At 33.5% G+C, this 13363-nt stretch overlaps 1 protein-coding gene and 1 non-coding gene across 2 annotated transcripts in view; both read right to left on the bottom strand.

Annotated features, from left to right (window-relative positions):
• Nucleotides 1–3608, bottom strand: part of LOC108727628 (uncharacterized) — a 22907-nt gene extending 19299 nt beyond the window's left edge. Inside the window, exons 1-2 of the mRNA XM_018455802.1 lie at nt 3562–3608; nt 812–871 (exon numbers count right to left, since the gene is read on the bottom strand). Of these exons, the coding sequence (XP_018311304.1) occupies nt 812–871; nt 3562–3601 (100 nt within the window). The 5' untranslated portion in view covers nt 3602–3608. The remainder of the gene's footprint in view (nt 1–811; nt 872–3561) is intronic.
• On the bottom strand, nt 3334–3406 carry TRNAK-UUU (transfer RNA lysine (anticodon UUU)). The gene has a single exon. It is a non-coding gene; the product is annotated as a tRNA-Lys (tRNA).
• Nucleotides 3609–13363: the final 9755 nt, after the last annotated feature.

Genomic DNA, 13363 nt, shown 5'->3' with positions numbered 1-13363 from the left:
AAAAATATGACGGATCAAATGTATATTGTCCAGTCTCTTACTTGAGAATCTCTAGTCTAGACTAGATATCTCTATCAGAGTTTGGACAAGAGCCGTGTTCTGTATGCAGGTTCTCTAGTTATTAATTAAAATCACGTGAGAAAGAAGAACATACATTTACTATTTTTTCCTCTTTCTGTTCTATTTTTTACTTCTTTCTCTCTCTTTTTTCTCTCTCAGAAGTTGTTAAAAACATGGTAGGCGAATCAAAAGTGGCTGTTTTGTGCCTTCGATTAGAGAGTCTCTAGTCTAGATTAGAGCCACGAGTAATTTTCTCAAAACAAGAATGAGAAAGGAGGATATATATATATAGTCTCTTTTTATACATGCTATTTCATTCTAAGTTATACTATCTTATTCAGTCTGACTGAAATTGACAAAAACGACGAACAAATCAAAAGTTTATCTCGTGGCCAGACTCTAGTATAGCATCTCTAGTTTAGACCTTCAGACAGCGCGTGCGGTAACAGACTTTCCAACCAATTTCGAAGCTGAACCACGACGCGCGAAACATTTCCGCACACTATACACGATTTCAGCGGTGATTTCAGCGGAGATTGACATTCTGCAATCCTGTTCCGCGGATTCCAATCTCGGATTTATTTATCTGGGCGAATTATCAGACATTGCCGCCGTATCGATGCGACGCGATGCGACTAATGCGTGCTATTTTTCCGCAATAATCAATAGGATTGAACGACAAGTATACATTTGACGAATGGTTCATGGAAACGCTTACGAACAGAGCGAACAGATGAAGACGGACGCTTACTCGACATCTGGTGGAACTCGGGCACGTATTGCTCGCTGTCCTCGGTTTCGGAGCTGCTACCTGCGCGAAGGAGACATCATGTTAGTATAATTTGTAATTAATTGAACATATACTTTTTTCTGCCGATAGAAAAAGTTAAAAAAATTCTGAAGCAGACTCATTTTGTCAGTTGAAACGTCCCGCTTTAATGTATTGTAATTTAAACATTTACATTTTAATATTAGATCGAAACAAAAGTTTATAACGCTATTTACGAGTATATTAAGTTATATGCTATTTATATTATCTACATGTTTTCTGAAAAAATTAGCAACTGTATCATTCGATAGAGCAAAATTTCAGCTTTAAGAATCTGTTTCTTTGAATTGCGATATGATGATTTTTAACGGAGCAATCAAAGTCAAAATGCTCTTTTTTTTTATATAAAAATGCAAAACTCTGAAACAAAAATGTTTCAATATCTTAAAGTTAAATTCCAAACTACAAAAGAAAAAATAATCCGATTGTCCAAAAAGTTCATTTATTGAGTAATCTGAAAAAATAATATTTTTTTACAGTATACATAAGTGAATATAAATTGAAAATTTATTGCATTTATATTTTAAACGATTTTATCATTGATATTACGTTACAAAAAATTGCAATTAATTAGAAGAAACATTTTTTTTAATTTTTATTTAAATATTTCTGAATTTTATGTTTATTAAATTTTTTAAATATTATTTATATTATTCAACGCAAATCGTTTCATTTTTAATTTTTTAATAGTTAAATCGTGACATTTTTTAAACGTAAACGAAAATTAATTGAATGTAAAAAAATAAAATTTTTTCAGCTGCAAAATGAATTATATACGACGAGTCTTTCGTTTTAAGATAAATTTCTGAAATGTTTTTGTTGGGAGATACATAGGAATGAAAGCTGGCAACGCACAAAATTACTTATTTTTTAGATATCAAAGGAAAAGAATATAGATCATTATTTAGCTAGGTATTTTTAATATAGATATAATCTATATAAATATTCTGACCAGAAAACTCGTAAGTGTTTTTAATATTTGAAAGAAAAAAAGCCGAGGGCATGAAGGTATCGTGTATATTAAGAGTTATCGTTCCTTTTTAATAAAGTTGCAGGTTGAATTTTATAGTTTATAACGCTACGAGCTTTTATGCATGCGCTGCCAATACTTTGACATCTCATGATTGCTTCTTCTATTGGTCTTTATCATTTTTCACAAGAAAGATTTTGCTCGAAAATATCGAGCTTCCGTCTCGCGAGTAAAATCATCCCCCCTTTCATCATCCGTTACATTACGTCCATCGCGTATTACATCGCAGTTGGGCATGGTAATTAAAATTAATGTTCCGAGTGAATAGTGGCTGAACGTAATTATCTCACTGTGCGGCTTAGGGCTTTAATTTCATACTACATCTCTAAATTCTAAAAATCAATACCAAGATTTCGTGACTTTAATAACAATCTGATTCTTGAGAAATTCTATTGAGTCCGTTTAGCGTTATTATTTTATAAAACATTGTAATTGACGATATAAAAAATATTTAAGCTTTCTTTAACATTATTTTTATACTCATATTCTTAGTGCATAATTTGTGTCTAATAATAAGAAATAAAAAAAATTATCTTTTTTCATAAGGTAGAGGTCCCAATAATTGGTAGTGTCTAGTGATTGAAAAATCAACAATATATTTGTAATTATTAAGATGAATTCAATACAAGATGTTAAGAAGTAATAAATATTATATAAAAAATTAATATAAAAAATGTAACGCTGACACAATTTATAACTAAATTGTGGAAGCATATTTTTTCAATAAAATTAACATTTATATGTTAAATTAACACACACAGTCTCCTTTATTCATCTTAAAATTTACGTTTTAAAACATATTTCTTTTGTGTTACTTGTTCACTTACTCATAAATTGTATTATTTTGACAATAAGAAATCTTAAATTTCGATTTAATACAAAATATTTAAATAATATAAAATCACATTATGTTAAATTAACATTCGAGTATGTTAAAAATGCAACACAAAATTTTAACAAGGACTTGAATAAACGGTTTCTGATATAAATACAAAATGTTTTTTATTGTATATTCATCATACTTAAGAGTTCTATATAATTAGTTTGATGGTCCAACAAAATTATTTTCAGATCTATATTCAGCTAAATTTTTAGATGCTTCAACAAAACTGTTTTTTTCCGTGTATGCGGAATTACATAACAATGAAATTTCACTTAAATATTTTTTTTTAGATTCATATGTTAGTATTTTTCGATCATCGACAGAACAAAGTTTCATATATGGATTTTTTTTATAATGCCATTAAATATTAATTAATAAATAATAATATAAAACTCATCACATCTTAATTCTTATTAGTTTAGTTGTTGGACATTTATTTTACTTGCTATGTGTATTAATTGAAACTTAATCGTACGTAAAGATATCATTTTTATATTATGAATACTTTCGGGATGAAGAAGCAAAAAAAATCGCCCGAACAGGGACTCGAACCCTGGACCCTCAGATTAAAAGTCTGATGCTCTACCGACTGAGCTATCCGGGCTAATGGTTTCGGGAGACTTAAGCCTCTATTAAAGGCAAATGCGTAATATGCACAATGGACAATTACATTATTACAATATTATTATAGTAATTAATTGAAGCATTATAAAATATACGTGTGCCAAGAAAATAAAATTTTGACTGAAGCACACTTACCATCTTGCAACCAGGTTTCTTGCCTGTAGCCTTGCGGCATGTACAACTCGCTCCCTGTAATCAAAGTTAACAACACGCATTGATTAATCGTGCTATTGATCGCGAGATAAAGCAAATAATAGGCGGCAGGGAACGCAAATACATTTATATATGTGGAGCTGATATATGTATGTCGGGCAATGTTTGCTGTAGATTGTCACGTGGTGCGCTTCCGTTATTTTTGATTAATTATGTTATTGATATGCGTATTTATTCGATACGTTCGATATAAAAAGGAGACAGATAGTTCTTCGATATATCTAGCACTTTCGCGATGGGAAAAAACGCACCAATCCGAATCTGAGATCAGCGAGATCCATGCCGAGGACAAAGGAAGGCGAGAAGATCGCGAATGAATCAGAGGCAAAAACAAACCCTTCCACGTGAACGGACGCATAAGAATGCCGCGATGAACTGGGGTGCGTTTAATGGGCCTCCAGGATTCGCCATGGGTAGCCACTCGGCGGTAACCTCGTTTCGTTCCATGACAGAATCCCGTCCGACGCGAATCGAATCTACTTACGCCACAGCTCATTGCTCGGCTATAACGATACTCTTCTCCGCAAAGACTTCTCCCGAGTGTTCGCAGTGTCTTTGGATACCGCACTAAATTCCTGTCGCTCAAGACAAATTTACGATCGTACAGATTACATGTATCAACTACGTGCTCTACGAGAAGAAAACGGTTTGCTGACGTATAAAAATTAGATCAGAAAATAGATCTGAAAATAATTACGTTGAAATATTAAAATAATTCTGTAGAACGTTCATGATGATACCGCTGCAAAAAATTTTAATATTGTATACGGTAAAACAATTTTATGTAAAATTATTATACAATAATTAGAATGAGTAATTTTACACGGACTGTAGTTTGGTCGAAGTATCTAAAAATTTAGCTATAATATAGAATAATTTTGTTGGATTATTAAAATAATTATATAGGATGCTTAATCGGTTTCTAGAAAAACATTTTGCAGTATTGTTAATCATGTTTGAGATTTCTATATAATTATTTTGAAAGTTCAATAAAAGACTTACTTTTAGATTTATCTACTTAAATATTTATGTATTTCAGTAAAATTATTCTTTACATGTAGACGCCTCCCACGAGGTGCTTCCAACGATATGGGCAATATATGTCAACATTAATAAATATCATAAACACACATGATACATATAATTATCCATATTGAATGTATTATTGAATGTAGGCCAATATTTAACGAATGTGTGCAAAGTTGTCGTATATAGCCATATCATCTGGAGGAATCTTAATATCAAGATGTATTTAGACAATTAGAGATAAAAGTTTTTTATTAATTTTTTTAAAAAAGCACCATTTTATATGGTGTACCATTTCCATCGCATATATTATTTATGTAATTTTACATGCTTTTTTACAGTGTAGCAACCAGTTTGAGCATCCACATAATTATTTTGATGGCTCATTATAATTATTTTCAAATCTGTACTTTAACAGAAAATTCTTTTCATATAAATATTACATTAAAAATTTTCCATAATTTTTACTATTTTTTACATTGTAATTTCAATACGAACTATATTCGAGTCTAATTATATTTTGTAGTCGGAAACATTCGTTATAGAGACGGAAAAGTTACAACACCGTTTCCAGATACGTAGAATGTGAAAAAGACGAACGAAAGAGATAGAAAGAGATAGACAGAGATAGGGGAGAGAAGAAGGAAAGAAAAAGAGAGAAAGCGGGGAACGATCAGCGGTATTTTCATCCATCGTGGCGGCGTTTCAATATTTCTGAATCGTCGTGTCGAAAAGTGGATCGAGTCGGTGTAGAGAGGGGACGTAACGCGATTATGATAGAGAAATTGCGGCATTATAGGCAGTGATTGAGTTAGGTGGAGGTGGTCCATCCCGAGCGAGCGGTGGCTTCGCGCCGTGGCGTGCCAATGCTAGATATAAAGTGTCAATCACTGCAGCCAGACGCTGGCTGGGGTTGTTCGGCGATTCTCCACAACGGTGATACTAAGGAGGGGGATGTGGGGGATTTCACTGTGAGGACACCCCAGGGAAGTCTTTGCGATGATAACACGTCACTTATTGAATTGATGTCACGTTTCTAGGTCAAGGCTAGGACACTCGCCTGGAAGAAAACTCTCGTCGCGAAAGATGAAATTATCGAGGTACGAATTAGTCCGTAGTCTTATCGCGAGAACATCTTTCACATTCTAAAATCTAAATCTCAATTGAGTAGTCTAGTTATATACAAAAGCAGCTATGTCTAAAAATATAAAAAAAATTAGATTCTAGAACTCTTGAATTCCTTAAGGTGATCTTACATGGTCAATAATACTGATTAATAATATTAAATCAGTCAAGAGGGAAAAGTGGATCTATAATTGTAAAAAAAAGATAAATTATCTTTATTGTTTATAAGAAGAAAAATAAAGATTCTCCAAATCTCCCTACTGTTGCAGATGCAGTTATATCCATTAGTCATATTTAATAAAAATGGCAGACATTTTGTTCCAAAATAGCTAAAATTCTTCCTCCAACATCAATCAAGTGTATTCTATTTTAATGAAAATTGTATTTCTCATACTATATTATACACGTTTTTTAACTAAAATGATTCCTTCTTAATTAAAAAAAATCTTATTCATAACTTGGATGAGAAAAATTATACATGTTTTTTCACTCTCACAAAAAGTTTCAAGTGGATATAACGACTTTTGCCAATGGGCTACTCAAACTAAGAAAAAGTATTTATTTTTAAAGTAGATGTTATCATTGATATCATCTTTAATATCATCATCGATACCATCGATTGAAGGAATTGAGGAATCAAGATATCATCGGATTGTACGAATTGATGCCAAGAAAATAATGCGTCGATTACTGAAAGCTTTCGTATATTTTTGGCGCCGAAAACGCAACGCGTTGTTGAGCGAAATATCGGCCAGCTATTTAGGAAATGTCGGGCCGAGTAATTGGCAAGAAGTACTCCGAGCAGATTGTCTCGGGCGATGTCACACGATGCAACCGCGTCTCACCGCGACCTTTGGAAAATAATGTCGTCGTTGATGCGACTATATAAAGATATCGACTCGGCTGCCTGCGAGTGACAGGCTCTCTTCGGGGGGTATAGCTCACCCTCCGCTTCTCTCCTTGCCAGCGTTTCGTTTCGGGGTACACGTCCCCGCACGTGTTCCTAAACGTGCCCTTTCCTATGTGTGCGCTTCTCCTTTCGCGGTCGACGGTCTTCGTGTATCGAAAGCCTCACCCGATGGAAACGCGACGTCTCCGAGCCGCGACGATATCAAAGAGCTTCAAAGTCGAACGGGGGAATCGAAGAATCGACCGGTCTCCGCTCCTCGCTCACCTTTTCCCTTGATTATACCCTCGCAAGTTCGTTAAGAACGTCAAGTTAAAACGTTAAAGTGATTTAGATATTTTTGTATAGATGCACTTTCTTCTCAGAAAATGGAAACATTGAATGGCGCGCGTAGAAAATTTTCTGCGGGTTCGTGTGAATCCTCTTCGCTCATACGTTTAAATGGAAAAACATCGCGATTATCAAGCCGACGATTATTAAGAAGCCTTCATTAATGAAAATCCCACTTACCAGTGTGCAACTTTTCATTATTCGCGGTTTGAGACACTGGGTAGTTACTGGGACAATATTCGCCGGCTACCGTCTGAAGCGGCTCGGGCAATCTGCCAAATCCGTTTCCAGGCTAGAAACACAAGAAAAAGAAACATGGATTACTATAAGTTACAGAGACTTAATAATATTCAAATGTTTTTCCCCTGAGAAATATGATTACAGATAATCGCTAGATAATCTAACATATTCAATCCTTCCTTATTTCAATAGTGACACAACTCGAAGAATTAAATTTTCTAGAAAAGGGAAAAAACTATTTTTTAATATGCTAGAATATTATTGACTAATCAAATAATATCGACAAAAAGAATATAACCTTAACATGGTCAAATGTCATTTTCGTTTCATATTCTCTTAATCCGGAAATAGTCATGTTTACTTAACTCATTCAATAACCCAAGAATCACGGTTTTTTTTTTAGCTGTGTCATGTTTGAAGTAAGGAAAAGATATTTATTTGTCTAGTTTGTTCCGATATTATGCAATAAATATTGGACGAATGTGAAAGAGAATGCAAGTGATTTCAGAGAGTGATTGCGAGACTCTCAATATAGGAGCGCGCGAAAGACACAGTGAGGAATAGAGGATGAAGGGTAAGAGAAGGGCAAGAGGAAGACATCCGGTGAACGATTGGACGGTTTCCTCCTTGCGGGGCAATCTAGTGGTAAACTCAGTTACCGGTTTTGGGAATTTCGATAACGCAGACGTTGCCTTTGATTCCGTAAAATTTGACTACAGACTATGGGAGCGCAAACTATCGTTGCGACAAAAAATTTCGCGCGAAAAAATATATTATTCAAGAAAAACCCTATCACGTGGGAAATTAGGTTCTCAAAATTAGGTTGAAATGGTAGAACAATTAAAATGTCGAACTGTCCCGAAAATACTATTATATATACAATGTATAATTTTCCATGTTGGATATTTTTGATAAAAAGTATATTGATATTAACGAGCATCCGGCGGAGTCACGCTGCTCAAAGTTTCATTATTTGTTCATAATTTCTCCTCGAGATTTTCCTTTGATCGCAATTAATCGTCGTCCGCAATTAGTTGCCGCGATGGCACGGCGCCTGTAATCCGTGCGCTTCAACATAAATTTTAATTACATTCACTAATACCGCCTTAAATGTTTAATACGCCTGTCAATCCATTATGTATATATATTTACTGACGCAAAAACGATTCGCGAGACACGTAGAGTATTTCAATTGCGCACGAAATAAGCGTTAATATTCTGTATGCATTATAATTTAATAAAATAGAAATACTTGTATTAAAATTAATTTTTAAAAATCTGTAATATATCTCCAATATCTCTTAAGTATAATATTTAATAGATGAATATATCTATATTATACTTAAGAAATATTGGAGACATATTACAGATTTTTAAAAATTAATTTTAATGCAAGTATTTAATACAAGTATTTAACCTAATATTTCAATTATATAATTAATGTTGAAAATTTTATATATATATATATATTGCGTGATATTTATAAATAATATATTGAGATCATACTGATTAATCGTTTTTTACAATTTTGTCGAACTGCAAAAAAATATTTGTTTTTGTGACTATAATTGCACGATAAAATAAATTTGTGTCAATATATTATCTTTATATATACATAAAGTTATAAATATATATGTTTATTCTAACATTATAGTAATAATAAATACATAATAGAGTTTCCAACCATAATTATTTTAATATGCAATTATAGAGTCACAAATACCAAAAACATTTTTCTTTCAGTGCATGATCTTCCAACACCGGTGCTTTTTCGTCGAGTAGGATTTAACAGTGGATTGATCAGGCAATGACGCGTAAGTGGAAGGCGCAAACACAGGACCGTGTACCATTTGATGTCTCCTGGCCTTTCCCAGCGGATGTCGTTTTAGACGAATGCGCGCGTAACACATTCGGCACGCAAGTTTATATATGCGCGCGTTTATGCCTCTCGTGAAAACGAGATACCCACGGCCACGACGGGATCGAGGGAACGCCCCGTCGTTCGCGACGAGGTTATAGTATACAGGGGTCCTGGCACGGCACCCCAAATCCACGTTCTCCCTCGTAGTAATTGTGCACTTCGGTTCGGTTTATAATAAAGTCATCGAGAGCGGACGACACGTCGTCAAACTGTGTCCCTTTCGTGATCACTCGACGGACTAGGAAGCTACATTTTGGAGATGAAGTATTGAGACAGTGATAAATGGTTGATAAAAAGTGACTTTTAGAGGGAAAGATTAAAAATAAATTCTAGATGTAATTCAAATAAAAACAAAAAACTAGTAAACATGCATAAAATCTAAACTACAAAAATTTTTGATAGGTATAGCTATAATGACATTATATTATAATTATGATTATTACCGCTATAACAATTAGTAATAAAATTTTATTTAGTGTTGTGTGCCAGGAATTATGAAAAACATTTGAAAAGGATCGAAATATAGCACATAAAATAGTACGTAAAATTAAAATACACGAATATTGATTAGTTAAAATGTCGTAATACTTTTTTCGATAGGTTTTGGAACTCAGCCTTGCTCGTAGAGCGATTGAACATAAATGGTTAGATCCATAAGTAAGAACCAATCACTCGGTGAGTTAACTGCATTTCGAAACCCATCGAAAAAAAGTGCAACGTTTAATAAAATCAATATCAGCTTTTAGCTGATGAGTGTATATTAAAATACGTGCATAAAATTACAGACAGAATTTTATCCTAAAATTTGACGGGAATTAAAAATAGTTTAAATAGGACTCACAAAATGGAAACATTTTTAACAATCCGCAATTCATGTGTGTTCCACTTTGGTCAGTGGACAGATAAAAGGCGGCCACAGTTCCTTCTGCTAATTACGTGTCGATAATGGCAAGGATGGTCAATTTTATCAATCACAGGCGAGAACTCGGGTTACTTCGCCAAGAAAGTTTTCCTGCCGTTTTCCTACCCTTACGAACCGCGAAGATAATGACAGTGGTGAACACTGAAAGGCGGACAATGCCCGGCGAGAGGGACAGTATGGAAGAGATTTCGAGATTAAAGAACTCATCGCACTGTATCTAAGTTTATCAGCTAATTGCGTCCTACAATGCAAAGATCGTGCTAGAAGGAATTTTTATAAGTAACGTCTTTTTGCATCGATCTCAAGTGTCGATTGAACTATGAAAGTAACGCTTGATAAATGTAACGTATAAAAATATTATATTACATGTAATATATCATTTATCTTATTATAAAACTAATAGCATCAAGATGAGATCATGCGAGAATACACGGTGCCTAGTTCTTCAAAGTTGACGGTGTTTATTGGACCCACTCAATTATAAATCTCTTTGTCAAAAATGTCAAACAATTCAATTCTCTTTGTGTTACCTTTGTAAAGTTGGATTATTCTTATTACAATATTAAAATATATTTAGTATTAATTTTTTTAATACAAGTTATGTCATTTTGGTCGAGTTATGTCATTCTTGAAATTAATCCCCCGACTAGACTACTCTACATTTCACTACTTACAATTAGTTGGATATCATTTAGGTCATTGAGGGATGATTGTGTTTTTTAAAAGATTTTTGGGTTTTGAAGAATCTAAAAAATTCTGGTATACTCTTTCAACCTTTTTAGGAATACTGTTTACAATTATATAATCCAAAACGGTTTCCACTTTTTTGTTCGAATTTGAGACAAAATCGGCAAAATAATTCAAAGTCGAAAAATAGTCTTATAAGTTTTCAAATTTTCATGTAATGTGCGGAGGATTAATTAATTGTCTTTTAATTAACATAAATTAAATGAATTATCTCGCAGATCAGTAATCGTGTTACAGATTTTGACGTCAACTTCGAAGGGTTAATACCAAATTCATCGAGAAGAATGAAGAAGTGAACAGCTAAACAATCAGCAAATAAACAAGCCAGCGGGTAATTTCGCACACGCCCCGTTCCCGAGAAGGCCACCCCTAATCATGGGAAACTCGAGTGGTGACATATGCTATCTCTTGCGGCAGTCAATTAAACGGCGCCCGGCGTCGATCCGACGGTGAGGCGGGAATCGCGTGTGTGGGAATCGGCCGATTTTTAGAGTCAACAAACATAAATCAAGAAGTCGCCAAGTCATCCCCTCTCCCGTGTCCCTATCCATTGACCACCCGCGAGTCCCGCGTGCATCGTGTCGTCACGGTGGTGGCACGCACGCACGCATGCACGCGAGGAGTAACGGCGACAATTACGTGTTTAGAGGACACAAAAGGGGTGGCACCCGTGGGACGAGCCATCGGAGCGTGGAGGCGCGTGCCGCGGCAATTCGCCACCCGACCGAGCGATCATCTCTCGAGTGGCCGCATTGTACGCGCGATGACCCTGGACCTCGTGCCACTCGCCGAGAACTCTATTGTGTCAGCCCCGAGGAAGTCGGATATCCGTATCAAACGGAGCGGCTCTTAATGCGGTGGTGTTTAATGGGTCTTAAACACCTTCGTGACCGGTAACGTTTTGATGCTGCACCTTCTTGTTCGCTATTAACGTAACGCTATGTCGTTTCATGAATTTAGGATGCCAAAAAAGGACATTGCTCTCTCTTTTAATTTTTGACTATTCTATTTTACCTAGTGAGGTAACTGTAATTAGTGTTATGTTGCGATGAAAAATAAATTTTATCGCCTAGAAATAAATCAACGATCAAAGATTATCATTTACACTTTTTTTTTTTCAGATAAGGTCTTGTAATTTTTCTATTACCAATCTGAATTAAAATAAAAAAGAAAATGTGTATATAATATGAGATGAAGATAAATCTTTTATCTTTAAATGCGATATTTCTGTTTGATTCGTAAAAAGAAAGATTTTTAATGTAAACAATCGGATTGACAAATAAGTTCATTCGGTTTTTTTAGAGTGGAATGAAATAATTTTATTCTGTCTTTTTAAAAAAGTGGGCAACTATATCATCTAATAGAGCAAAGTTTCAGCTTTAAGAATGTTTTTTTAAATTACGATACGATGATTTTTAACGAAGTTATTAAGCAATCAAAATCAGAATGCTTTTTTATTTAATCCGCGAATAACTCGGTAACAAAAATCATAGGAACATTTTTTAAAGATGAATTTTGAGGAAAAACCAAGTTTTCATGTCAGATAGTAAAAAATTTTGCAAAATTTTTTTGGGCACGTGACATCCTCAAAGCAAGAAGAATATTTTACATTTTTCTTCAGCTCGTAATTTTTTATATGTAAAAATTATCAAATTTACATAAACTCAAAAAATATAGTAACCTTTTAAAGTAGAAATTTCAAGCTTTAAAAACTTTTTTAAATTTAAATTTTGTTCATTTTTAACAAAAATATTGTATGTACAATTTTCAGCCAACTAAACCGAACGGACTTATTTACCAATCCAATATCATCTACAAGTTATGTGCTTATTTATCTCTTCGCACATTAAATCAATCAAATATTACAAATTCATCTGATTTTCTGAGATGCTAATCCTTAAATTAAAAAATACCGTTTTTATCAATTAATAAAGATCGTAATAAATTAATTGCATATATTATTATTTACGAGACCTTTACAGATTAATACAAATCAATCAATTATTACAAATTCACTGATTTTTTGGAAATGTTAATTTTCAAATAATAAATCTTCTATTTTATCAATTAATAAAGAATGTAATAAACACGTTAAATACATGTTATTAATGAGAATTCAATACGAATCAATCAAATGTTACAAATTTATTTGACTTTTTGAGAAGATACTAATTCTCTCTTAAATAAAAAAGTATTGTTTCTTTATCAATTAATAAAAAACATAAATACGTCAATTTGTATATTATTAACAAGATTCTTATAAATCTAACGTGAATCAGTCAAATATTACAAATTTACTTGATTTTCTATGAGATACTAATCCTTAATTTTAAAAACTTTTTTTTTCGATTAATAAAGATCATAAAAGCGTTTTTTAAATTTAATTCTATCTTTCAAATAACAAATAAATTTTCAGTTACTTACTAAGCCCGCCAATTCTGTTGTCGCGGGCACCTCCTGATCGGCAAGATTCATCATAACTTCGCAATTCGTCGTTTCGTCTTCC

This window comes from Mycetomoellerius zeteki, unplaced genomic scaffold (genome assembly GCF_001594055.1).
Source record: "Mycetomoellerius zeteki isolate Tzet28-1 unplaced genomic scaffold, Tzet1.0 scaffold517, whole genome shotgun sequence".
Classification (NCBI taxonomy): Eukaryota; Metazoa; Arthropoda; class Insecta; order Hymenoptera; family Formicidae; genus Mycetomoellerius; species Mycetomoellerius zeteki.
Note: the sequence above shows the minus strand (reverse complement) of the source record. Positions and strands in the feature narration are given on the sequence as shown.